This window comes from Gambusia affinis, linkage group LG02 (genome assembly GCF_019740435.1).
Source record: "Gambusia affinis linkage group LG02, SWU_Gaff_1.0, whole genome shotgun sequence".
Lineage (NCBI taxonomy): Eukaryota > Metazoa > Chordata > Actinopteri > Cyprinodontiformes > Poeciliidae > Gambusia > Gambusia affinis.
This window is the reverse complement of record NC_057869.1, coordinates 706,230-732,142: the sequence shown is the minus strand read 5'-3', so window position 1 is coordinate 732,142 and position 25,913 is coordinate 706,230. Positions and strand designations below refer to the sequence as shown.

Sequence of the window (25,913 nt, the reverse complement as noted above, 5' to 3'; positions counted from 1 at the left end):
ATTTCAGTTGGATCTCCTAGTGATAGCGGACCAGATCCCTGACCACCTCTCCTGATTCTTCCAGCTCCTGCTAAAGCTCCGCCGGCTCCTCCGCCGCCTCCGCCTGGAGAGGAGAAGAAGGACGAACCGGACCCGCCACAGGAGGCGGGTCTGTTCCAGTTTGAACTCCTGGGACATCCAGTCCAGCTGCCCAAACTTCCCCCGATGCCCGACTGGCTGCGGTCCGTCCTGGAGTACCGCTTCCCGTCCAGCATTGATCCATTCACTGGTGAGCTTTCCTCCCAGAACCGACCAGGTTCTCCCGACAATTTCCCATAATCCTTCTCTGCCCCGTCCTTCAGACCTCATCTATGTGATCTGGCTGTTCTTCGTGGTGGCGGCCTGGAACTGGAACGTGTGGCTGATCCCGGTGCGCTGGGCGTTCCCCTACCAGACGCCGGACAACATCCACCTGTGGCTGCTGGCCGACTACGCCTGCGACTTCATCTACATCGCAGACATCCTGGTCTTCCAGCCGCGGCTGCAGTTCGTCCGCGGCGGAGACATCGTGGTGCGTAGAGACACGGAGACTTCCTGCATCCGACCCGGCAGGAGCGGCTCTAACTGGTTTCACTGGTTCTACCTGACAGTGTGACAAGAAGGACATGAGGGAGCATTACATGACCACGGAGCGGTTCAAGGTGAGATCGTTCCGCTAAAGCAGCAAATGATCCGGATTCTGGAACGTTTCTGGTTCTGACCCGTGTTCTGTTTGTTCCCAGATGGACGTCCTCAGCCTGTTCCCCATGGAGATACTTTACTACTTCACAGGAGTGAACTCCCTGCTGCGCTTCCCCCGCCTGCTGAAGGTGAGGCGCTCTTCCTCCTGTCCCTCCTCTTCCTCATCCTGTCCAGAGGAAGCAGCTGATTGGTTGTTTTCTCCCAGTACGTGGTTTTCTTTGAGTTCAACGACCGGATGGAGGCCGTGATGAAGAAGGCCTACATCTACAGGTGGGTACCGCATCCGACCGCATCCGACTGCATCCGACCGCATCCGACCTCATCCGACCGCATCCGACCTCATCCGACCTCATCCGACCGCATCCGACCGCATCCGACTGCATCCGACCTCATCCGACCGCATCCGACCGCATCCGACCTCATCCGACCTCATCCGACTGCATCCGACCTCATCCGACTGCATCCGACCGCATCCGACCGCATCCGACCGCATCCGACCGCATCCGACCTCATCCGACCTCATCCAACTGCATCTGACCTCATCCGACTGCATCCAACCTCACCCAACCGCATCCAACCTCATCCAACCGCATCCAACCTCATCCAACCGCATCCAACTGCATCCAACCTCATCCAACCACTTCCAACCTCATTCATCCGACCGCATCCAACCTCACCCTACCACATCCAACCGCATCCAACCTCATTCATCTAACCTCATCCGACCGCATCCAAACGCATCCATCTTCATCCAACCTCATCCAACTGCATCCAACCGCATCCGACCTCACCCAACCACATCCAACCGCATCCGACCTCATCCAACCACTTCCAACCTCATTCATCCGACCGCATCCAACCTCACCCTACCACGTCCAACCGCATCCAACCTCATTCATCTAACCTCATCCGACCGCATCCATCCTCATCCAACCTCATCCAACTGCATCCAACCGCATCAACCTCACCCAACAGAATCCAACCTCATCCAACCGCATCCAACCTCATTCATCCAACTGAATCCAACCTCATCCATCCGCATCCAACCTCGTCCGACCGCATCCAACCTCGTTCATCCAACCTCATCTGACCTCTCACTTCGGCCCGTTGCCAGGGTGATCCGGACCTCCACCTACCTGCTCTACTCGCTGCACATCAACGCCTGTCTCTTCTACTGGGGCTCCGACTACGAGGGTCTGGGATCGACCAAGTGGGTCTACGACGGGAAAGGCAACGCGTAAGAACATCATGACATCATCAATCAAGAAAAAAATAGAAAAACATCCAACTTTATTATTTCTACTGCTTTTACCACTTTATTCTCATATTATATTTATATTATTTATATAATTATATATATTATTTATATTTATATATTTATATTATATTTTATTTTATTTTTTATTTCTAACTTCCTGTTCCCGTGTTTCATCAGCCGGTAGACAGGAAGCGGTTCTGGGTGGATACCGTAGCCTCCGCTCCGCCCGCTGCTTCCTGTTCTCATAATATATACAGTCTTTCATTTTATCACGACTTTTTTCTCCTCTTATTTGAACTTACTGACTTTGTTGTCGTGATTGATTATTTTAATACTCTGTCATAATAAGAAACGCAGTTTTTCTGCTGACCACTAGAGGGCCCACGTCATTCAGGTGTAAAAGGGAGGTTCCTGTCAGAGGAAGGACAGGCTGGAGGTCAACCGGACAGACGCCTCCACTGCTCCCTGCAGATTTATGTTTCAGTATTTAATCAATAATAACTCGCTAAATACTTTACACATTTTTATTCTTTATTACTAGAAACATTATTCAAACATTTACAGGTAAATTTATTAGTCGGGAATAATATAGGAATTGAATATTCTGATATTGATGAATGATGACTGTAAAATTACAAAGCATTCAGCCATTCATATTTAAAAAAATTATTTTGGGCGTACTCTGGTGGCGTAGGGGATAGCGCGACCCACACATGAAGGCCCTCAGTCCTCGACGCGGCCGTCGCAGGTTCGATTCCCGGACCCGACGACATTTGCCGCATGTCTTCCCCCCTCTCCATCCCCCTTCCTGTCAGCCTGCTGTGGTATAAGGGACACTAGAGCCAACAAAAAGACCCCCTGGAGGGGAAAAAAAACAACAAAATAAATTAATTATTTAGTATTATTAATACATATTTATATAAACACAAAATAATCAAATATATTGAGGAAAATAAGATAATCATAAAATAATTAATACTGAATATACATTTGGTTATGCATATTTATATACACGTGTCTATATGTCTGTGTGTGTGTGCGGGTGTGTGTGTGTGTTTTCATGTTTTCCAGCAGCTCAGTTTGAGTCGTCAGCTTCATCCTGTGTGAATCCGTCTCTCCTTATTTTCTCATTCCTTCCTCACATCGTGTCTTTATGAAACCTTCAAAACCCAACAGGAGATTTGGGAGCCATCTTATTCTTGTCTTTGCCATCTGTATAATCTCAGCTGGTGAATGTTATGACGTGTAATATAATAATATATTTGTAATAATATATATTGTATTGTTTTATTTCTAAGGTATGTTCTGGTGTCAAGATCTCAGGATCTTGTTCACAAATGGGGGAAGAAGGGAGCAGGAGATCGACAGGCGGATTGGTGCAGCGTCTGCCGTCAAGCGGGCGCTGTACCGGTCCGTCGTGGTGAAGAGAGAGCTGAGCCAAAAAGCAAAACTCTCGATTTACCGGTTGATCTACGTTCCCACCCTCATCTATGGTCATGAACTTTGGGTCATGACCGAAAGAACGAGATCACAGATACAAGCAGCCGAAATGGGTTTTCTCTGTAGGGTGGCTGGGCTCTCCCTTAGAGAGAGAAGCTCAGTCATCCGGGAGGGACTCAGAGTAGAGCTGCTGCTCCTTCACATCGAGAGGGTCCAGTTGAGGAGCATCTGGTCAGGATGCCTCCTGGACGCCTCTCTGGTGAGGAGTTCCGGGCACGTCCCACCGGGAGGAGGGGAAACCCAGGACACTCTGGAGGGACGATGTCTCTCTGCTGGCCTGGGAACGCCTTGGGATTCCTCCAGAGGAGCTGGCTGGGGAGGGAAGACTGGGCCTCCCTTCTGAAGCTGCTGACCCCACGACCCGACCAGGATAAGAGGAAGAAGATGGATGGATGTTCTGGTGTCAGATAATCTAAATCAACATTAGGGAATATTTTAAACTTTTAAAATCTCAGTTAGCCTTCATAGCGGGGCTGAACCCGATGCTACACCGTTAGCCATCCATCCATCCATTTTCTTTACACCCTTCTTCCCTAATGGGGTCAGGAGGGTTGCTAGTTCCTCTCCAGCTGCGTTCCGGGCGAGAGGCGGGGTCACCCTGGACAGGTCACCAGTCTGTCACAGAGCAACACAAAGACACACAACCATGCACACACACACTCACACCTAGGGAGAATTTAGAGACCAATTAACCTGACAGTCATGTTTTTGGACTGTGGGAGGAAGCCGGAGAACCCGGAGAGAACCCACCATGCACAGGGAGAACATGCAAACTCCATGCAGAAAGACCCCGGGCCGGGAATCGAACCCAGGACCTTCTTGCTGTAAGGCAACAGCTCTACCAACTGCACCACTGTGCAGCCCTACACCGTTAGCACTATGGCTAATATTAGCTGGCATTTTGCCAGGTGACATAAATACAGTTTACTAAAATACTAATCACAAACATAAACGGTAATATGTCCATCTTACTTGTGAAACGTTGTCTCCCTGTATCTGATATGAACACAATATCCCGCAGTGCTGAGGCCAAGTAGGAGGGACGACCGCTCCAAGATGGCCGCCATGTTTCCTGCACCAGAGCAGCCAATGGGGGTCTACTCCTCTATTATGTCTATGGGGTTTTCACTCCATGGCTTGTTTTTGGACTTCCTCCGGTGACAGGAAGTCTCTGTTTCCATAGTTACATCCGATGTTACTACTTTGCTGTGAAGACGCTGATCACCATCGGAGGGCTGCCGGACCCCACCACCGTCTTTGAGATCTGCTTCCAGCTCATCAACTACTTTGTGGGCGTGTTTGCGTTCTCCATCATGATTGGCCAGGTTGGTGTGTTCCGGGTTCTGGTTCTGGTTCTGGTTCTGGCGGACAGACTCACCTTTTGGTTCCTGTGTCTCAGATGAGGGATGTGGTGGGAGCAGCGACCGCAGGAGAGAACTACTACCGGGCCTGCATGGACAGCACCGTCAAGTACATGAACTCCTACAGCATTCCCCAGGAAGTCCAGAACCGGATCAAGACTTGGTACGACTACACCTGGAAGAGCCAGGGCATGCTGGGTAAGCAGCTGACGGCCAGCGCCTGGATCCACAGCTGGTTCTGGTTCCCTGAGCGGTGAGGGGAAACTGGGAGTTATGGACGTCCAGCATCTGGACATGATGGAAAACAGAACCTTGTGGAAGGATAGTGTGAATGAACGCAGTGTTCCTGAATGCCTCATGATGCGTTTGTGTCTCCTGTGTTCAGATGAACAGGAGCTCCTGATTCAACTTCCCACTAAGATGAGGCTGGACATCGCCGTGGACGTCAACTACTCCATCGTCAGCAAAGTGGCTCTGTTTCAGGTCAGAACCTCAGAACGACAGGACCCGACCCAAAGAACCGCTGCACCCGCAAGCAACGACCCATCGGCCTGTGTGTGTTTGCAGGGCTGCGACCGGCAGATGGTGTTCGACCTGCTGACCAGGCTGAAGTCTGTCGTCTACCTGCCAGGAGACTTCGTGTGTAAGAAGGTGAGGCTGCATGTTTCAGAACCCGAGCGGCCTCGGGCGGCGCCGAGCGGCCTCGGGCGGCGCCGAGCGGCCTCGGGCGGCGCTGACGGGCTACTGTGTGTTGCAGGGGGAGATCGGACGGGAGATGTACATCATCAAGCAGGGGGAGGTTCAGGTGGTTGGCGGGCCGGACCTGGAGACTGTGTTCGTCACCATCAGAGCCGGTTCCGTGTTCGGAGAGATCAGGTCAGAACCTGCAGCCACATGAGAGACAGAACCGGTCCGAATCTGGTAGAAACCGACTGGAACCTTTAGATCTACTGGAGATCAACAAGATGAAACTGGATCAGAACCAGTAGCTCTGGCGCCCCCTTCAGGACAAACTCTAAGATGTTACTCAACCAGGAAAGTGAAGGTTTTCCTCTGACAGCTGTCCCTCTCTCTGATTGGTCAGCCTGCTGGCGGGGGGCGGAGGGAACCGGCGCACCGCCAACGTGAAGGCGCACGGCTTCGCCAACCTGTTTATCCTGGACAAGAAGGACCTGGCAGAGATTCTGGTCCACTACCCCGAGTCCCAGAAGCTGCTGCGCAAGAAGGCCAAGTAAGACCCGCATCGAACCGGAACCAGACCGGACCGAACTGGACTTGTGACTGGTTCAGCTGATACTTTGCTGCTTTATTTCCTGTTTATCATAAATGAGAAGTTTCAGCCGCTCCTGTTCTGGAAACGGGATTTGATTTCCAGATGTGAAGCCTCCAATCAGGATCTGTGTTTTCAGCTCCGTATCCAGCAGGTGGCGCCGTTTGGTGAACAGATCGCTGCAGTTCGTCCAGAATCGTTCCTGAATGTTTATGGATTTCTTTAAATCCTCCCTAAAAGCAGCATTTGGATCAGAACCATGACCCGGTCAAAGGTCAGAGGGGTCTGATGATGTCATAACGCATCATCACTCCTATGTCAGTCCACCTCCTGTTCCTGTCTCAGGAAGCTGTTCCATGATTTGATTAGGCCGGTTTGGAGGTTCATTGCTGAAGGTTCTGGGAGCCAGTCTGATCTGGGTCAGAACCAGCAGGTCCTGGACTCTGGACGTCTCAGTCGTCTCTCCTTCCTCTGTCCTCAGCAGGATTACTGTAATCAGATCAGGCTCTGGTTCTGACCGGGTCACAGCGGGTCACATGACCAGCAGGATCCGCTCTGGTTCTGCCGGTCAGACGCTCCAGCTGCCTGTCTGTCTGTCTGTCTGCAGGACGATGCTGACCAAAGACAAGAAGCCGGAGGAGAAGGAGACGCGTAAGGAGGCGGCCGAGGTCATCCCCCCCCGACCCGACACCCCCAAACTGTTCAAGGCCGCCCTGAAGGTCACGGAGCGCGCCGGCATCGAGGGAACATTCGCCAAGATGAAGAAGGTTTACCAACCGGCTGAGGGCCAAACGGAGGTAGGAAGGGAAGGATGGAGGGAGGACGAAAATGAGGGACGGAGAGAGGGAGGGAAGTAAAGGGAAAGTAGAGAGGGAGGGAAGGACGGACAAAATCAAGGGAGGTAGGAAAGGAAACAAGGATGTTCCTGTCAGCTCTGAGGGTTTTGATGAAAAAAAAGGCAGAAAGTCATCCTCCATCCATGTTTCCTCAGGCTCCGCCCCCCATCTCTCCGGTGCCGCCCCCTTCTCCGATGCACCGCCGCTCTCCAGTCCCGCGCTCGGCTCCGGAGGACATGGACGAGTCGGTGGCAGAGACGGCGGACAGCTCCGTCATCATCAGGATGACGCCGCGGCAGGAAGGGGAGGAGCTTCTGACGGTGGAGGTGTTGGAGGAAGGAGCAAAGAGGGAGAAGGAGGAGGAGGGATGAGGAAGCTGCAGTACCACCTTCGGCCACATGGGTAGCTAACTGGCCTCAGAGGGGGCGCTGTTTCCCCAGGAGAGGAAACGTCAAAATAACAGACTCAGTTTCCCAGAGTTCATAGCTTTTGTTCTGCTGTCTGCCTCTGAACTGAAGCTTTTAGATGCAGTCTGATGTTTATTAGAGAGGATGAGGAGCGGGCGATGAAGAGTAAATGATGAAGAGCAGCGTTGCTTCTGAATCGATGACGATGGGCTGAAACATCTGCGGCTCCAACACAAACAATCATCCTGAAAATATTTTCTAGTTTTGTTTTCCTCAGAAATATATTTTAAAAATGAGTCTGACTCTCTGAGGGTGTACTTACTTACTTACTATAATTAACTCAGTCAAAGGCCTGCTAACAGGAGCAAACAAGCTGCAAACACATGAATGAACTCCCAACCATAACAAAACGCTGCAACCATGGGAATTAAAAACAAAATGGAAAATTCTGCTAAAAGTAAAAACAGCAGCAAAAATGAAAGAACTGCAACCTGGTTCCACCAAACGGAGTCCTCCAGACCACTAGGGGGAGTCACATAGGAACTGGAGGAAGAAAGAAACAGGCGCGCTAAACTTCATGTCATTTACAACAGCAGCATATCCACATAGGCAACATTACCGACTGCAGTCTCCCCCTGGTGGTCTGGATGACCTCTGCTCTGTAGCGTGAGTGGGAAGTTTTTTATACTTCCTGTCTTTTGATATTTATGCCATTTCCCCTTTGCATCAATTTCCTGAATTTGCCAAATTTTTATTTTCGGTGTTTTTCTGTTTAATGGTTGCAGCGTTTACACCAGCTCTGTTCAGTCCCCTTTAATCCGACTCCGGTCCATTTGTCTACAAACTCTGGTTCGTTTTCAGATCGTTAATCCGTTATTGACCTCTGACCTCTGGTCCTCCAGACCTCGGTCTGGGTTCGGTTGAAGTAAACGCCAAGCGGATCAGAGACCGCTCCACAAACAGGAAGTGAACTACAGCGTAGGGCATTCTGGGTAAATACAACCAAAGCTAATGTGCTAGCCTAGCGCTAGCAGCAGAAATGTCTCCTAAAGAGAAATCCTCCAACACTAAAATCTGACGCCTCCATCTTGTTTCCATCTGGTGAAGAAGGAAGTTGCTCTCAGTGTCTTCAGAGGTTTTTGTGTGGTTTCCTTCAGTGGTTGTTGGTGCAGCGCCCCCACAGGCCAGGAGGGGAACAGAAATGTGTTTGCATGTCGTTTGCAGCCTGCCGGCCGCCATATTTCCTCCTGTGTCGACAGAAAAAGCAGCACAGTGTGTTTCTAACATCCAGTTTAAAGTGTTTTCTTCCAGCCTATAGGAGGCGCTACAGCAGACTTTGTGTCTCCATCCGTCTGATGTGGATCTGTTGAATATTTCCTGTTATAAAATATTGGGCTGGAGCTCAGAGCTCCTAACAGAATCTCCCTGAGCGGTCAGCGGGGTCAGAGGGTGTGAAAACGTTCTGTAGGAGCAGATCAGGTGATTTCTGCAACGATCCTGCTGATGTGAGGCGCAGGAAACAGGAAGGGCTGTTCCGGCCGGAGCGGCACAGGAAACCCGGAGCCACAGGAAGAGATCGACGCCGACGTGGCAGGAAGCTGCTGATCCGCCTGAGCCAAAGGATCTGCCCAAAACTTCAACGTGCCTCCTAACGTTGGGTTCTAACCCCATCATATTCCTGCTGTTTCCTAACATTGGGAATGTTTTCCGGCTGAGTCGGCAATAAAAGCCAGGCTGTCAGTAACAGAGCAGAGCTGTGTGTCGTTAATAAACCGTTCCTTCAGCAGCTCTCTGGATGCCAGACTGGGAAGACAGGAAATAACGTCAGAGGTCCGATGCGGCGCTTCAAATACACTCATGTGTGTGAGGCTGCAGGTCCAGGAGGGGGCGCTGTTTGTCCCTCTTTAGGACAAATAAAGGTTTTTCATTGAACTCGGTTTCCCAGAGTTCATCTGCGCAGAACCGACTCGTCTGGGAGCCGTTTGTAAATTTATACAGAAAGAATTAAAATCAATAATTTGGTTTGTTCAGCCACAGAGAAAAAGACATATTATTATATTCACCATAATATTCATACATTTATAAATGTCAGAGTTCCAAACTAAAGGTTTCATTCACAAGCTAAATATTTAGTTTCATTTTACAATCGGCTCCTCCGTTTGACCTGGTGATCGATCAGTTTGATTACAGCCCAGAGGTTCTGATCGGTTCAGGAGCCCAACTGGGTCTGAGAACCCAGAACACTTCCCAGAGCTGATGGAACCACAGAAATACTCTGATTGGTAATCTGATTACTCTGCAGTAATACTCTGATTGATTGCCAAATTATTCTACAAAATAATTATATTGATATTCAGATTAATCTACAGAAATATTCATTTTAATACTCGGATCATTCTGAAAAATATTCTAAATAATCTAATTAATATTCATTACTCTTCAGAAACTCATCTAATATTTAAATTGCTTAGCAGAATAATTATTTACTCTGATTAATTTCCGCCCAACTGATGGTGGAACTGCAGAGGAAGCTGAGCGGTTCGGCTGGTTCTGTCCTCTGGACCGAGCCTCAGCTGACTGGATCAGAACACACTCTGCAGCGGAGGGCGGGGCCTGCAGCTGTCTCACCTGGACAGGTGAAGCCTGCAGCAGCAGATCGTCTCTTCCAGCCTGGATTCATGGATGTTTCTGGAAGTTTCATCTCAGCGTCCTCCGGGATAAACATTCCCACAGAGTTCTGGGTCTGCTGGTTCCGATCCTGCTCTGTGGGTTTTTACCTTCGAACCCTTAGACATTTTCAGTTTTTGCCCTGAACGATTCATCTGACCGGCTCTCATCTTGCTTTTAAGGTTTTATTTCATTTAAATGTTTTATTTTGAAGCTTCTGTTTGTCACGTGACCCCCAGCTGCGGCCCGCCCTCTTCCCTATAAAAGTCCCGCTTTATTGCCGTCCTCGCTCACACGTCCGACCGTCTGTGAAGGCAGCACCGGCAGAGCCACAGCTGAGCGGCGTAGCCCCGCAAACACCCGCAGACTGAGCGTGTTTCTGCGTGAGCGTCCTTCCCGACAGCGGCGCGGCCTGCGGGAGGAAGAGGAGGAGGAGGAGGAGGTAAGCGGACACTTAACAGTTTGTGGTTCCGCTTCTGGTTCTGTGGGTCCTGCGGGGTGTGTTCGGCTCCTCCCGGCTCCGTTCGGCTCCGTTCGGTTCTTTTCACGCGGATCCAGCAGCTTCCACCGCCTCGCGCTTCTTTCATCCCGGACAAAAGCTGCGCGCGCGGCCTCACCTGCCCAGCTGGGGACCCTCCACGTGGTGGTCACCATGGCGACGGCGAGCTGTCAGCGCAGTCCGGTTCGGAACGGTCCAACAGACAGAGCTCGCCTCTAATCAGAACCAGAACGTTCTTTAGCGAGCCGAACATGGAGGAGGAACGGGTCCAATCGGAACCAACTGCTGCTGAAAGAACCGGCTCCAGCACACCAAAGGCTCTGATCCCGAACTGTTCTGGGTTCGGTTCTAGTCTGAAGCAAACTTTATGAAGATTCGTTTAGAGGTTTGGACCGGACCCAGCAGCAGATGGTTCTGTCCAAACTGGAGGTTCTGTTGGTCTGTTTCTCTGTTCCCCTTGATGCGGTTCTGGTTCGGATCAGCTTTAACCTGCTGACTGTATTGATTCTGATGGATCAATAATTGATTCATCAATATTTTCTCTGCTTCTGGTTCCCTGTTGCCTCTGCAGTTATTTTTATTTATTCGATCATTTTCCATAGAAATATTCCTGCTACTGGGAACACTGGGAATACTGGGAACATTGGGAACACTGGGAACATTGGGAACACTGGGAATACTGGGAACATTGGGAACACTGGGAATACTGGGAACACTGGGAACATTGGGAACACTGGGAACATTGGGAATACTGGGAACATTGGGAATACTGGGAACACTGTTTTAAGTGACTGGAAGGATCAGAGGAAGTTTTTCTTTTCTGATGAATAAACCGAACGAAAAAACTCTTTGACTGTTCCTCAATAAACTCCACCAGATGCTTCTATTGGGCCTCTGCGGTTCTGTTGGGCCTCTGCGGTTCTGTTGGGCCTCTGCGGTTCTGTTGGGCCTCTGCGGTTCTGTTGGGCCTCTGCGGTTCATGTTTTAATGTTTTAAATTAGATCTTGATGGAAACAGAAAACTGGGCTGTCGGGTTTAAAGCATCATGGTGGAGGTCAAGGGTCATCTGGCCCGAGGTGTCTGGACGTTCCTGTATGTTCTAGACGTTTGACTTACTGGTCACACTGGTACTCAGTCACCTGCCTGAGGGAACCAGCGACATGATCAAACCGGAGGATTATCAGGATTTTGTTTCCAACTTATTGCAGTTTGTCGGTCGTGTGACCTCTGGTCGGTCGTGTGACCTCTGGTCGGTCGTGTGACCTCTGGTCGGTCGTGTGACCTCTGGTCGGTCGTGTGACCTCTGGTCGGTCGTGTGACCTCTGGTCGGTCGTGTGACGTTTTTGGTTTTCAACTGTTGAATTCTTTATTTAGCTAGTCGTTTAGATTCATGCTTTTATTTTGAAGTTTGTTTACACAGCAGTTCGGTTTCCTGTCGTCTCATGCCTGTAAATACTTAGTGTAATGCTTTAGCATTAGCTTCTGCTAAAGATGATGTTGGTGTAGCGCTTTAGTGGAACTGCTGTTTGATTGGTGATTATTGTTAGCATAGCTAACCTTTTAGTCAGAGGTGATGCTGTGATCGATATCAGCCCAGTCGGGAAATGACCTTCTGGACTTTATGCCGGCTGCTGAGGCGTTCGGATCCATTCAGCCCACTTCTGTAGTGCTTTTGCTCTGAGGCGTTCAGGGGCTTCAGGAAACCTCAGTGCTGGTAGAGCTGTGGTGTGTTTGAGGAGCAGCAGAGATCTGGTCTGGGCCGGTCCAGATGTGGCGCGACCGCAGGGCGTCGGCAGGCCGCCGCTGCAGCTATAAATAACCGCGGCTGCAGCCACATCACAGGAAGCCCAGCAGCCGCTGCAGGAGGAGCAGGAGGAGCAGGAGGAGCAGGAGGAGCAGGAGGAGCAGGAGGCTTAACCCCGCGCTGCCTGGTTCAGGCCGCCCTTCCAGACACCGAGCAGCTCGGTGGAAAAAGTGACGGCTGGATTTGTTTAGAACTCCAACCTCATCTTCTGAAGCTGTGGAACTGGTTGTTCTGTCACATTACTGGGAAATCAAAGCTAGCTGGTTCACAGATGGAGCTCAGAGTAAGAAACTGGGATCACAAAGGGAAAAAGTATCAAACACAAAGAAAAGTTATAGAAAGCCAAGAAATCACCTGAAATCTGTCAGATTTTAGAAACCTCTACTGTTCCGTGCTAATGAGTGGAGCTAACACTGTGCTCCACCCGTTAGCACCGTGCTAACGCCGCTGTTAGCATGGCCCACCCTCCAGCCCACGGGTGTTAGCATGGAACCAGCACTAAAAAGGTTTTTGATAACTTCTGTAACTCTTCCTCTACAGATTGATTAGCTTTGATTTCTGAATTTTTGGATTATTTACAAGAACAGATCAGGTTCTGCTGCTCCGTTTCTCAGGAAACAGTTTGACTTTGTAATTTTTCTGCGCTGACTTGATATCAATGAAACCAGATGAACTGAACCAAACGGTTTGAGACGCAGAATCATGAAGCTCCACTGAAACGATTTGTTGTTTTCCTACAGAATCCTGGAGCCCAATCAGCGAAATGAGTCAACTGAAAAGTGTGGCATGCACTTACATTAAACACCCCTGAGAAATCTGTAGAGCCTCCACAGAACGTCTGGATGGAGAAGATCAACGTCCTGACAGACCCTCAGGTCTGAACTTGGACTAGACCATGCTCTGGTCTAACCCATCCCATAATATCTCCAGCTGGCTGTCCTGCTGAAAGCTGAACTTTGACCCCAATCTCAGAGCTGCATCTGCCCACAGTATGATGCTGCCAGCACCGTGGGATGTGTAGTTAAGGTCGGGCTCCTGATCAGAGGTCTGCTGTGTTTATTTCCTGCTTTTTGCTAGCTGCTAATAGCTGCATTCTCTCTGCCAGTTCAGTGACTCCTGAACCTGAACTGGTTCATTTGGGTTAGTCAAAGTAAAGAGGCTAATTAGAGATGAACGTCACACTTTAAGGTTTTTATCAGCAGCAATCCGATTCCTTCCACTTCCTGCTGATTTATCACGGAAAATCCCCAAAATAAAAGTCTGTTTGGATCGAGGTGTGAATACTTTGTTTGTTTTGGGATTTGATGAGAAAGCTCCTCTCTGATTGGCTGCAGGCTGAACTGGAACATTTGGTCCAGACCGCAGCCAATCAGAGGAAATGAGATTAGCAGGGCGCTAATCAGAATCACGGCCTCCCAGTTTGGACGGTTCTGGTAGAATCTGACCCGGTTGAAAGGTTCGGGTCAGATTCTACCCGAACCTTTCTGCAGGGTTCTGCAGGGTTCTGGAGCTGAGTCGGGTTTTGAGTAGAGGAAAGTTTAGCCAGACATGCTGGACCATCACCATGGCAACCGATGCAGATTAGGGAACCAGTACCGAACCAGTAGAACCGGGCAGGTCGCCAGGTATCTGGACGGATTCAGCAGAATAAAAGTTCTGATCCGGGATCCGTTTCTCGGAGTGACCAGCAGGGGGAGCCAGAGAGCCGCGCAGGAAGCGGCTGCAGGCGATCCGGTTCTGATGGGTCTGATGTCTGGTTCTGATGGGAAGTTTAAACCAGAACACGGATCGGGTTCTGAAGGTTCTGATCGGTGGCCCGGTTCTGGTACCGCAGCCACAGGGTTTACTGATCTGCTAATCACCATGGTAACGGCTGGATGAACTTCAGAGTTCTGATAGTTTGGACTTTGGTTCTGTTCAGAACCACAGAACCGGGTCAGATAATTTCAGTAATTTAACGAGTTCCCTCGGAACCGGTTCCATTCAGATTGGACCTGACTTTAATAAAAAAAAATTTTAATGGTTTTCCAGAACCAGAACCGGGTCTGCTGATTGTTTTAAGGTTACAAAACTCTGGGTTCAGGTTCTGTCGGGGTTCTGCTCCGGTCCGGATCAGGTTCTGTTGTGTAACTGGGTCAGAGGAGTGGTTCTGGTTTTATAACCAGATTAAATTCCGAGCGGGTTAATGTGTAACCAGGTTCTGGTTGGGAAGTGGATCAGAACCAGCTGCTGGTTTAAAGCCTCAGCTCTGCTCATGTCTGGTCGCTTGAGTTCTCCAGAACCCGACCGGGTCCAGGTTCTGGACCGGCTCGGTTCTGATCCTCCTGAGGCCCGACCTGCCCTTTGTTCTTGTGGGCCCGGTTCTGTTTCTGGTCCACTTCAGAGCGGGTTGGCGCCAAGGTTCTACTCTGCCAATCACAACCCAGAGGACGAATAAGAACCGGCTGAAAAGTTCTGATGGTCTGTAGAGACCGGCCTGAGCGGTTCTGACCCAGTCTGACCCGTTCCCAGTGATGCATCAGAGCTGTAGCAGATGAACCGGGTCGGGCACAAGAGAGGAGCATTTAATCCCGTCAGATGTTCTGGTTCCGCTCAGCAGAACCGCTCGGCGCCAGAACCAAGCTGAGCTCTAGCTGCAGAACCTCTGTCTACAGAACCGGTTCCGTCTCTGAGGAATGTTTAGCTGGAAGTGAATATCGGACCGGTTCTGAAGTGCTGGATCCATTTGGATCAGAACCGGTTCTGAATTGCAGAGGTGTAGAGTTTCTGCCACCTGAAACTGCTGGTTCTGGTTCTGGTTACCAGCAGCAGGGACAAGGTCCAATTGTCTTATCAGTTCTGGAGAACCGGTGCGTCAGTCGGGGCGGGTTCAGGTCAAAGGTCAAACAGGTGGAGCAGGTGAGCTGGAGCACAGAATCGGGTCGGATCCGGTGGATGCAGCAGCTGGATCCAAACAGAACCACCTGCTTCTGAGCCAAACCAGACGGAACCGGGCCGGGAGACATGTACGTCCTGTGCATCCTGGCCGTCCTCACGTTCCACAGCCTCCTCAGGAAGCGGGTCGGTACCAGGCCGGACAGAACCTCTGAGGCTGCGGGGATGGAAAAGATGGTTCTGGAGGTTCTGGAGGTTGGAGTCGGGTCGGCGGGCCGAGGGAGGGTAAGAGGGACGGAGACCCTGTCCTCCAACAGGAGACGAGTCCAGGTGAGGAGCAGAACCGGGCTGGGAATGAAACCCGGAGCCGTTTAAGGTTCTGGTTCTGATTGGAGAATAAATGTTTGCATTGAAGTCATCAGTAGTTAGCCGGCGCCGGGAAGTTAGCTTCACAGGTTAGCTTCTATTCGCCTAGCAAGAGTCTTCACATCAAAACTTAGCAGAAGCTAACGCTAACTGGAAAACAACAAAATTAACAGAAACTACAGCTAAGCTGCTAAGCGCATTGGGAAAAACATTAGCAGATGCTAACGCTAAATCAAAGCTAAACATAAAAGAAAAACTTACTGGAGGCTAACGCTAACCATTAAGACTGGTGTGAGATTCACTAACAGCAAAGTTCTCAGTTTCTGATTTTGGTGCAAATTATTATTTTAAAGTTGTTTGAAGTGGACGACCAAAACCAAAATGTTGCCTCAAGTTTTTTCAAAAATGAAAATGACTTGAACATTTTATAGCATCAATTGTTTTATAGGGCTCAAATAAATTGAAAAATGTTATCCTGAAAATGGAAACACAAAAAACACATTTGTTATATAAATAAAAACATAGCATCAGCTAAAGCTAACTAGTATTAACTGTTGACAGGTACTCGAAAAAGGGACCATGTGACCCCTGTCCTGGCCTCACTTCACTGGCTGCCTGTATATTTTAGGATTCATTTTAAAATTCTTATGTTTGTTTTTAAATCATTGCATAATCTCGCCCCGGCTTACCTCACTGAGCTTCTTCATCCCCACATACCCCATCAGTCCCTCAGGTCAGCAAATCAGCTGCTCTTGGAGGTACGAGAACAAAAAGGAAGCTCAGAGGGGACAGGGCTTTCTCTGTTATGGACCCCAAATTATGGAATGACTGACCTTTGCAGGTCAGAGAGGCCCCTTCTCTGTCCACTTTTAAAGCTCGTCTTAAAACTCATCTATTTAACTTGGCTTTCAACACCAGTGAGATCTAGTTTAAAGTGTCTGTCTTTGTTTTTAAACTACTTTTAATTATAATTATTCTTATTTTGTTGTGTTTTTGGATTGTACAGCACTTTGTATCAACTGTGGTTGTTTTAAAGTGCTTTATAAATTGTAGTGGCACTCTGCGTCCCAAAAGTTTGTACCACCTTTGCAGTTTGTCTAACAACCAATATTTGAATCACTCGACTGAAACCAAGTCTTCTTTATGATGTTTACTTAGAGAACTCAAAAAAGTACACTTACAGAAAAAATGAAAGGCTCGGTACAAATCGGTCAAAAAATTGTGCTGCTTCCACCGTATCCAACTGCAATCTGAACTCAAACGTGCATACGGGCAATATTAATTACGTAGTGGAAGCCAAAATTACTTTTCACAATAAAAGCATCCTTTACATTAACTAAGTTATACATTCTAGAAAATATACTCATCATGAATTTCTTAAAAGTAAATTAAGCATATTTATACATTTTTAATCTAAATTATTATTCTATATGAACTCCCCATTAACTGGCTCTTACATAAATAAAGCTGGTATGGTATGGTATGATGCTAATGCTAGTTTCCACAACAGAAAGATTTTCCCTGCAATAAGCTGCACTACAGCTGAGACCGGAACAGAACCATTAAAACGGGTCACTTCCTGGCTGTTTCCATGGAAACGAACCACAAAAATAACAGTAAGGAGAATGTTTGGTTTATACACGATTTTCTTACCTCTCGGCCCAGATGTTTGTCCGTCGGTTTCATCATCATCATCATGATGAAGATGATCTGCAGTCTGACCGGATCCTCCAGCTACGCTAGCTAAATATTAGCTTAGCTAATATTTAGGTAATATTTAGCTAGCGTAGATATTTATCTTTAAACTAAATATTTAGGTTGAAGCTGAAGATTTGTAGAAATCTAGCTTCAACCCAAATATATTACTTGCTAACTCGTGAGATTTATAAATGAATAATGGTGAAAATGTGACTTTGACCGGCTTTATTGCTGTTAATTTCTGTAATTTTCCAAAAGGAAATGTAAAATAATTTTCATAAGATGAATCAGTTTGTCTAAACACACAGTGAACAGAAAACATGCAGAAAAGTTCCAATAACGGAAACTAAAAAAAGCTGTTGTCAAGTTATTCAAACTAACGAGCAGAAGCGGCTTCAGGTGACGTCACGGTGCCAGATCAGCCAATGACCGGTGCAGCAGGTGGGGGAGGGGCCGCTCCGCTGAAATATTAATCCGTCTGTGAAGGAGGGGCTTCTGGGGGTGTGATGCTGCTCTGCTGTTGCTAGGGAAACGGAGGGAGAAAGCAGAGAGAGAGAAAGCAGAGAGAGAGAGAGAGAGCCTGCTGCCATTTGTCGCCATGAAGCTGAAGCTCTGAGGAAGATGAAGGGATGAGGAGGCTGTCGGGAGGTAAGGGATGGATGGATGAACGGATGGATGTATGGATGAACGGATGGATGGACGGATGAACGGAGGAGCGGCTGCAGCAGCAGACGTGCAGCTCTGTAACCTGATGCAGCAGCTCCTGTTTCTGCAGCCTGTCGCCTCGGTCACAGCGTTTCCCTCCCCGCCTGTTTCTGCTGCTGAGCGGGCAGCAGCTAGCAAACCAGCTAGCAGCAGGTGGGGGCGGGGCCTCAGAGCGGGCTGCAGCTAGCAGCAGGTGGGGGCGGGGCCTCAGAGCGGGCTGCATCTAGCAGCAGGTGGGGGCGGGGCCTCAAAGCGGGCTGCAGCTAGCAGCAGGTGGGGGCGGGGCCTCAGAGCGGGCTGCAGCTAGCAGCAGGTGGGGGCGGGGCCTCAGAGCGGGCTGCAGCTAGCAGCAGGTGGGGGCGGGGCCTCAGCCAGGTATTTTTGTCACCTTCTTGGTTCAGGCTGGAAGTCAAGACGGAGCTTCTGATCGGTATTGATCGGCTGATATTGATCAGCTGATATTGATCTTTCCAGAGGCGGCCGATGTTTCCATCCTGACCATCGACTTCTGACCCAACAGGTTCTGGTTCTGTTCAACAGCTGGACCGGGTCAGTGCTGAGTGAATATTGCTCTGGTTCTGCTCAGGAAGAGAAAAGTAATGAATTGTTTTACTATTAAACTACTGAACTATTATATTAAACACAACTCAGCAATAAAATAATGGCAATTTTTTTATTTTGTTGACTTTTTTGACCTTAAAAAAAAAATTTAAATCATAATTTAAAAATATTTTAGTTTTCACAGCTAATAATTAATTTTGACCCAAACAGATTGGATCATTTTCATTTGTGAAAAATATTTAATGTTTTCAAGACTTGTCCACAAATAGTAAAATAAATGGCTGGTTTTGTATCTGTGGCCCAGAAATCACTGGTTCTGATCCGGTTCTGCTGCTGGTTCTGATCATAGAATCGGTAGTTTTAACGCCGGTGTTGTTTTGGGATGAGAACTGGTTTTTACAGAGGTCAGTGAACATAGCGCGGCTGCTCTGTTCCTCTTAAATAAAATTATTTAAATATTGAACTCTTTACTTATGTTTAGCTCCACATTGGCTGGCTCTCTGTTGCCATGGTAACAGGAGTTTCATCTGTGTCCAATCTGTCTGAACCTGTGTGGTTTCGGTGCGGACCGGTTCTGATTGTTGTTCCTGTTCTGAAGGTTCAGAAAATCTTGACCCGTGTTCCTCCAGGCCGGTCAGGGCCGTACAGAGACCTTTGGAGGGCCTCAAAGTTAAGAAGGGGCCCATTGAACAGGATCTTAAAACTCGGTACAACAACACAGCAACAGCCCATAATAATCAATAATCTGATTGATCCGACTGTATCACTGCCTTCATGAGGGTAAATGCAAAGCAGATCTAGTTTATATTTTCCCCAACAGCTTAAAAGTTTCTGTTTCTGCTGCTGAACTGATCTGAGACTGAAGCTGTTAAACAGACCAGAGGAGAGAAGGTCAAAGGTCATGAAGTGATGAAATAAGAACATTTGCTGCCATTTTACTGATGAAGCCCTAATAAATATTTATTTAACCTCTAGAACAACCTGCAGACTGATTTATAGATCATAAAATATAATAGTTTGATGTTAAACCTCTAGATAGCTGCTGGTAGGGGCCATTTAGGGGCCCCCAGACATTCAGGGGCCCCCAGACATTCAGGGGCCCCCAGACATAGATCTAAACCTGTAGCATCATTTATAGAGAATAAAAATGTTTTTACATTTTATTTAATGAATTCAGCTGAGAAAAAAAAATTGACATTTAGGATTTAATTAGGATGTTTACTTTGTAAGAGTTTAAAGATTCATCTTGGTAGTTTGATTGTTGTTACCATGGCTACAACATGGTGTAATCTTTGTTCACAAATACATCACAACCAATAATCAGTGATTGATTTTAAACTGGGCCAATAAACCTGGTCTCTCTCTCACAGATTCACCTGATCGACATTTAAACATGTTAGTGATGCTGAGGTTCTTAGGGGCCGCAGGGTTCTGTCCAAGGCCCCATATTACCTTGGGCCGGCCCTGGAGGAACAGCTGCTGGGCTGGAATCTACCTGGAGTCTCCCTGGAATCTACCTGGAATCTACCTGGAGTCACCTGGAATCCCATGTAGTCTCCCTGGAATCCTCTTGAATCCCCCTGGAGTCACCTGGAATCCACCTGGAGTAACCTGGAGTCCCCTTGGAATCCACCTGGAGTCTCCTTGGAATCCCCTTGAATCCCCCTGGAGTCACCTGGAATCCCCTTGAATCCCCCTGGAGTCCCCTTGAATCCCCCTGGAGTCACCTGGAATCCCCCTGGAGTCACCTGGAATCCCCTGGAGTCACCTGGAATCCCCCTGGAGTCCCCTTGAATCCCCCTGGAATCCCCTTGAATCCCCCTGGAGTCACCTGGAATCCCCTGTCAGTCCCTCTGATGCTGTGGAGACATTTAGATTCATGTTTGTCTTCTTGCTGCGGTTCTGATTGTTGCTCCAATATTTTCTCTGATGTTTATTTCATGAACTCTAATTGGACCGAATCTTCCTTTAACACTTGAGGTTCTGCAGTAACTTCAGTTTACAGCCCAGAACCTCCAGCAGCTTTAACCCGCCTGGTAGAAACGTTGAGGAGAAGCAGAGCGAACAGTCAGCAGGTACCGGGTGATACCGGGTGGTACCGGGTGGTGGTACCGTGGTACCGGGTGGTGGTACCGGGTGGTACCGGGTGGTGGTACCGGGTGGTGGTACCGGGTGGTGGTACCGGGTCTTGTATCAGGATGTCTGATATAAATCAGATATTCTTTCTCTCAGTCGGTGGTACCGACCCAGTCTGCCTGTAGTGAACCGAACCGGGCTTTTAGCAGAATGATCAAGTTAAAGTCAGAAGTTTCTCTGCAGTTTTTCTGTGTTTAGCGGCGAGGCGGGTTTTTTATTCTGAATTTATATTTTTATGTTATGAAAATATAAATAGAAAGTTTTTCCAACGTCAACATCAGAACTACGTTTTTATTCACAAACCAGTGGATGAAAAATATTCTTGTCCATAATTTGATAGTTAGAGGAACAGAACCTCCTGCTCCTCATCATGGACCCGGAGTCTGAACAACATGGAGGCTCTGAGAGTTTTTATCAGACTGAGGGCAGCCAGGCTAGTTTATTTAGCTAAATCATTATATTTAGATAAATATTATTGCTGAGGGGCTCCAGCAGGCCTTCTGACATACAGATTCAAAATTAAAAATAATTAAAAAAAAAATTTAAACAAAAAAAACTCAAAAAGGGCAGCAGGGGCTCAAGCCCCCTTCACCCCCCCAGACGTGCCTGAGGCCGGCGATTGATGGGTTATTGGTGATCGATGGGTTATTGGCGATTGATGGGTTATTGGTGATCGATGGGTTATTGGTGATCGATGGGTTATTGGCGATCGATGGGTTATTGGTGATCGATGGGTTATTGGTGATCGATGGGTTATTGGTGATTGATGGGTTATTGGTGATCGATGGGTTATTGGTGATCGATGGGTTCCTCCATAGTTTGAGACTCAGTGAGAGTTCCTCCTGCCGGTTCTGACCCGCCCAGCTGATAATCCCATCTGCTGCTGGGATTATCAGATTAGCTTCATCCCGACCAGCTGCTCTGGGATCAGCTGCTGCGGGTCGGTCCAATTGGACCTGAAGGTTCTGAGTGGATGGCTGGACGGCAGCATGCTGGGCTGGGTGGGAACGCTGATCAATAAGCGCTGGATGGACCGGCGCCGGTCCGGACATGGAGCAGAGAGGAAGACCCGCTATGGAGCGGTAAGGTTTGCCGGAGTTCTGGAGCAGATGGTACCGGTTAGCGGGTCTGGGGCGGTGAGTCAGTCCGTTCTCAGCCAATCAGAGGGCTGAGGTCCAGTCGGGTCCAATGTACCGGTTCTGGTGAACTCTGTGGTTTGAGGTCTAATTGGGAAGAGTGAAGGCTTGATTAGAAACAAACTGTTGGATCTATCTGTACATCCAGAACCTCCGGTCCGTTTGTAACTGCAGGTGTTTTGGTTCTCAGGTTCTACCAGCGGTTCTGGTTGGTCCATCGGTTCTTATGAAACCTGGTTCTGATCAGGCAGCGGGAATGTTTCCTACAATCTGCTGTTCTCTAGAATTGATCTTTTCCAGATTTTTATCCAGAACTTCCTGGTTTGGGTTGCTGACGTGTTCAGAACTCATTTTACATTTTTAAATCCAGTGAAATCCTGAACCTGGAGCCACTGAGCTCTTCCAGCCAGCAGGGGGAGCCGTGCTGCAGTCTGCAGAGTCCAGATGTTTTAATGTTTGTTTCCTGGTTCTGCAGCCGGTCCAGCGGTCCAGCGCTCTGCTCGGCCCGGCGGTCATGTTTGGAACCAGACAGAGTTGGGACATCGCTCACGCCCCCTGCCTGCAGGAGCTCTGGAAGAAAGACCTCTCATTGGACGGTGAGTCAGAGGGCGGGGCCTGAAGGCAGCAGCGTGGCTGCATTCCTCCTGACGGCAGCAGGACAGGTGAGTCACACCTGAGCGGCTGATCGGAGGAGGCCCAGGCCTGGCAGGAGGAACAGGTGAGCCGAACGGTTCTGATGGGTTTTCTGTCTCTGGAGGGGAGCGAACACTGGAGCCATTGTTCCAGTCTGAGCTACACATTCCCAGCTGTGTGTTTGTGTGAGAGAGAGAGAGAGAGAGCTTAGAGAGTTTCTGATCCATTTCCTGTTTCTGAGAACCAGAACTATTGCTCAACCTTCACACTGATTCCTGTCAAACCGTCTCAGAGGGACCAGTTTGGGTCCGGTCTTGGTTCTGGATCAGAGGGTCCGATCTGCTAGTCGGGCCGTCTGCTCAGGTCGAGCCTGCAGTCAGCTGCTCAGTGCCTCATCCAGACAGTCGTGGTGTGGAGACCGAATGGCTCATCCTGTGTTGCTGCAGCTCAGTGTGCTATGCTAGTGCTAGCTAGTTGCGCTAACATTAAGGTGCTACACCAATATGGTATTTAGCAGAAGCTAATGCTAAAGTTTAAGAAACAAGCAGTAAATCAGCATTTAGAATTTATTTGGAAAATTTAAGTTGGGGGATTCTAGCTGTGCTAATCATTTTCAAAATTATCTGAAGCGCTAAACACAGAATTAGCCATATTAGCGAATTAGCTAGATTGTGTCCTTCATTGTTCATTAGCATAAAGAATTCAGGTTTATTGGAGCGTAACGTTACAGATAATTTATCATTTCTACAATTTGTGTCTGATTCCGAACCATCTGCAGCCTGGTGGGCGGAGCCTCCCTGCAGGTGGTCCACCATGACGATCAGGATGCTGCAGCTCTCTGATGGTTGCTGATTGACAGCAGATTTGTCCTCTGGTTCTGTTTGTTCTGCTGAAGGTTTGCAGGAAAATGTCTGAATATAGAAACTTTAGGATGTTTCTAAAAAAGATCACATTAAATAATCTGGACTAATCAGAGAACCGGGTCGATCAGAACCGTGTCGGTCCTGGTTCTGCAGGTGGGTCAGTAGTTGTTGAAGCAGGTTCAGCTGCAGCAACATGTCGCCCCGGTCTCCATGGCAGCAGGTCGAAGGTCAGTCCCAGTTTTCCACACACAGCCGGGATTGTTCTCCGGCCGGCCAGAGGTCAGAGTTCAGGGAGACTGGAGACGAAGCGACTCGACTCGGTGTGAGGGGGTCAGAGGTCACTAGCTGCTGCTAACTGGGCAGACTGATTTCCAGCAGAACCAGTAGCCTCTGCTCCAGATCCTGCTGGAAACTGCTGGTTCTGCTCAACAGAGGAACTCTTTAACTCTCCGGTGTTAACTCTGTGTGTGTGTGTGTGTGTGTGTGTGTGTGCATGTGTGTGCGTGTGTGTGTGTGTGTGTGTGTGTGTGTGCATGTGTGTGTGTGTGTGCATGTGTGTGTGTGTGTGTGTGTGTTGCAGCCAGCTCAGTGGACTTCCTGATGAGTGATGGTGAAGACGACGGCTCCTTCCTGTCTCTGCCCGCCACCGCCTTCTCACAGCGCCCCCCTCTGACCGCGGAGCTCCACGCCAGCTCGTCCCACCAGCTGCTCATCCAGGTAATCGGTCCAGCAGGGGGCGCCACTCTGTGAACAGCAGCTGAACGAAGGCGGAGCGGGTTCTGATGAGTTCTGATGAGTCTTGTCAGAACGTGTCATGTGGAGGTCAGGGGTCAAACCCTGGACGGAGAGCCACGGAGCGTTGATGCTGTTGATTCTCATCCGTCTGATTGGCTGAAAAACAGGAAACTAAAATCAGGTTGATTTTAGTTTTAGTTTCTCTGATTCCAGAGGGCAGCAGTGGAAACAGAAGAACTGATTCTTCTGTGAAAACTTTAAAATCCTTCAGCTGATTTGATTCCTGGTTATTGTAGCTCTGCAGGCTGAGAGCAACTTGTTTTGACACGTTAAGCCCCGCCCCTTCTGTTCCACCTGTTCAGCCATTTTTGTAGCTTCATAGCAGAGAAGAGATTATTGACGTTAATGAAAGGTGCCACCAGCAGTAGACTCATCCATCCAGTCTGACATGCAGGAGCCAGAAAAGGAATGAAAAGGAAAACGAGGCTCAGCATAGTTAGCCAGTAAGCTAACGCTAGCACCAGTCACTGAATGGCATTTTTGTCTTCTGAATGCATGATCCAAATAGAAACTATTAATGTAATAATGCTATAAAAAATTCTGTACAGCTAGCGAACAACGCTAACAGAAGGCACAATGCTACTGCTAGCAGAGCAGGAAGTGACATCAACACAGTGAATCCATTCCTGAAACAGTTTTCCATTTTAGGTTAGCATATCTCTCTCTCTCTCCCTCGCTCTCTCTCTCTATCCATCCAGTGTCTTCCTAACTGTCCTGTTTTCCTCCATGCCGCCTCGTCCTGCAGAGAGGGTCGTGGTCCTGCTGCTGGACGCTTGTCGATGAAAAAACCTTCATCGTTTCCCTCTTCATCCTCCTGGTTCTGATCTGCCTCAGTCTCTTTCCGTAGATGACCTTTAACCTCTGACCTCTAGAGCACAGCACCCTGTAGAGTCACCTGCTGTTGCTGCAGTCTCATCTGCCGTTTTGTGTGTGTGTGTGTGTGTGTGTGTGTGTTCAGACTCTGCAGGACAAGGTGTGTGAGCTTCAGACCCGTTTCGGCTCGGAGGAGGTTTCCTGCCAGCAGACGGGGGGCGGAGCTTGGGTGCAGGGGGAGGAGCCTCTGCTGGCCACACCCACAGGTGACTCGTCAAACTGATTTTAATCCCATTCCTGATCCCGGATCTCGATCCAGAACCAATCGGAGCGTAGCCCGATGCCTGACCCGGTTCTGGTTCTGGTCCGGTCAGTTATGTTGCTGTGTGGTTTTAGGTGTGAAGCCGAATCCGGACCGTTTCAGCCGACCCGAAGAAGAGCAGCTCGTCTCTCGGCTGCACACACAGGTACGTCTGCAGAACCGGGCCCACTGGGGTTCTGTGGTTCTGGTCCAGCTGACCGGCGGTTCTGCCTGCAGGTAGCGGCGCTGGAGCAGAAGCTGCTGGATCGGGCTCAGGAGGTGGAGAGACTGCGCTCTGAACTGGTGAGTTCGGTTCTGGATCCGGACCCACTGAGTCCAGAACCTCCAACTCAAAGTTCTGACCCAAACCTGGGCTCTTTAGAAACCCTGTTGAGATCAGACTCGGACCTGATACCGAGTCAGAACCGGACAGGAAGTTATCACTGCAGCTTCAATCTCAGCTTCAGACCTGCACCGTTCGGTTACCGTGGCAACAAAACCAGCGGGAGTAACGGATCCGGTCATCTGGATTAGGTCCCGGCATAAAGTCGAATGAGTCTTTATCATGTGATTCATTGATTGATCAGACTGATCGGATCGATCATTTTCCTTAATCAGGAAATATTTCATCTTTTTCAGCCACAGAACTTTAACTTTCTCAGATTTAACTCCTCTAAACACCAAGATTATAATTTTATCTAATCTCCTGA

At 48.8% G+C, this 25,913-nt stretch overlaps 2 protein-coding genes across 7 annotated transcripts in view; both read left to right on the top strand.

Annotated features, from left to right (window-relative positions):
• Positions 1-8,371, top strand: part of LOC122823653 (cyclic nucleotide-gated cation channel beta-3-like) — a 56,332-nt gene extending 47,961 nt beyond the window's left edge. Inside the window, exons 25-38 of the mRNA XM_044103508.1 lie at positions 65-268; positions 342-550; positions 630-680; positions 762-848; positions 926-990; positions 1,835-1,957; positions 4,662-4,803; positions 4,878-5,037; positions 5,225-5,322; positions 5,407-5,490; positions 5,597-5,715; positions 5,924-6,070; positions 6,717-6,906; positions 7,101-8,371. Coding sequence (XP_043959443.1) covers positions 65-268; positions 342-550; positions 630-680; positions 762-848; positions 926-990; positions 1,835-1,957; positions 4,662-4,803; positions 4,878-5,037; positions 5,225-5,322; positions 5,407-5,490; positions 5,597-5,715; positions 5,924-6,070; positions 6,717-6,906; positions 7,101-7,316 — 1,895 coding nt within the window. The 3' untranslated portion in view covers positions 7,317-8,371. The remainder of the gene's footprint in view (positions 1-64; positions 269-341; positions 551-629; positions 681-761; positions 849-925; positions 991-1,834; positions 1,958-4,661; positions 4,804-4,877; positions 5,038-5,224; positions 5,323-5,406; positions 5,491-5,596; positions 5,716-5,923; positions 6,071-6,716; positions 6,907-7,100) is intronic.
• Positions 8,372-10,300: 1,929 nt separating this feature from the next.
• The window catches only part of kifc3 (kinesin family member C3), a 26,166-nt gene continuing 10,553 nt past the window's right edge, over positions 10,301-25,913 (top strand). For 2 of the 6 annotated variants that reach the window (XM_044103444.1, XM_044103420.1), the window contains exons 1-6: positions 10,301-10,461; positions 22,274-22,394; positions 23,875-24,011; positions 25,048-25,168; positions 25,299-25,369; positions 25,441-25,506. In XM_044103444.1, coding sequence (XP_043959379.1) covers positions 22,313-22,394; positions 23,875-24,011; positions 25,048-25,168; positions 25,299-25,369; positions 25,441-25,506 — 477 coding nt within the window. In that variant the 5' untranslated portion in view covers positions 10,301-10,461; positions 22,274-22,312. The other 4 variants (XM_044103403.1, XM_044103411.1, XM_044103432.1 and 1 more) reach the window with 4 other exon arrangements.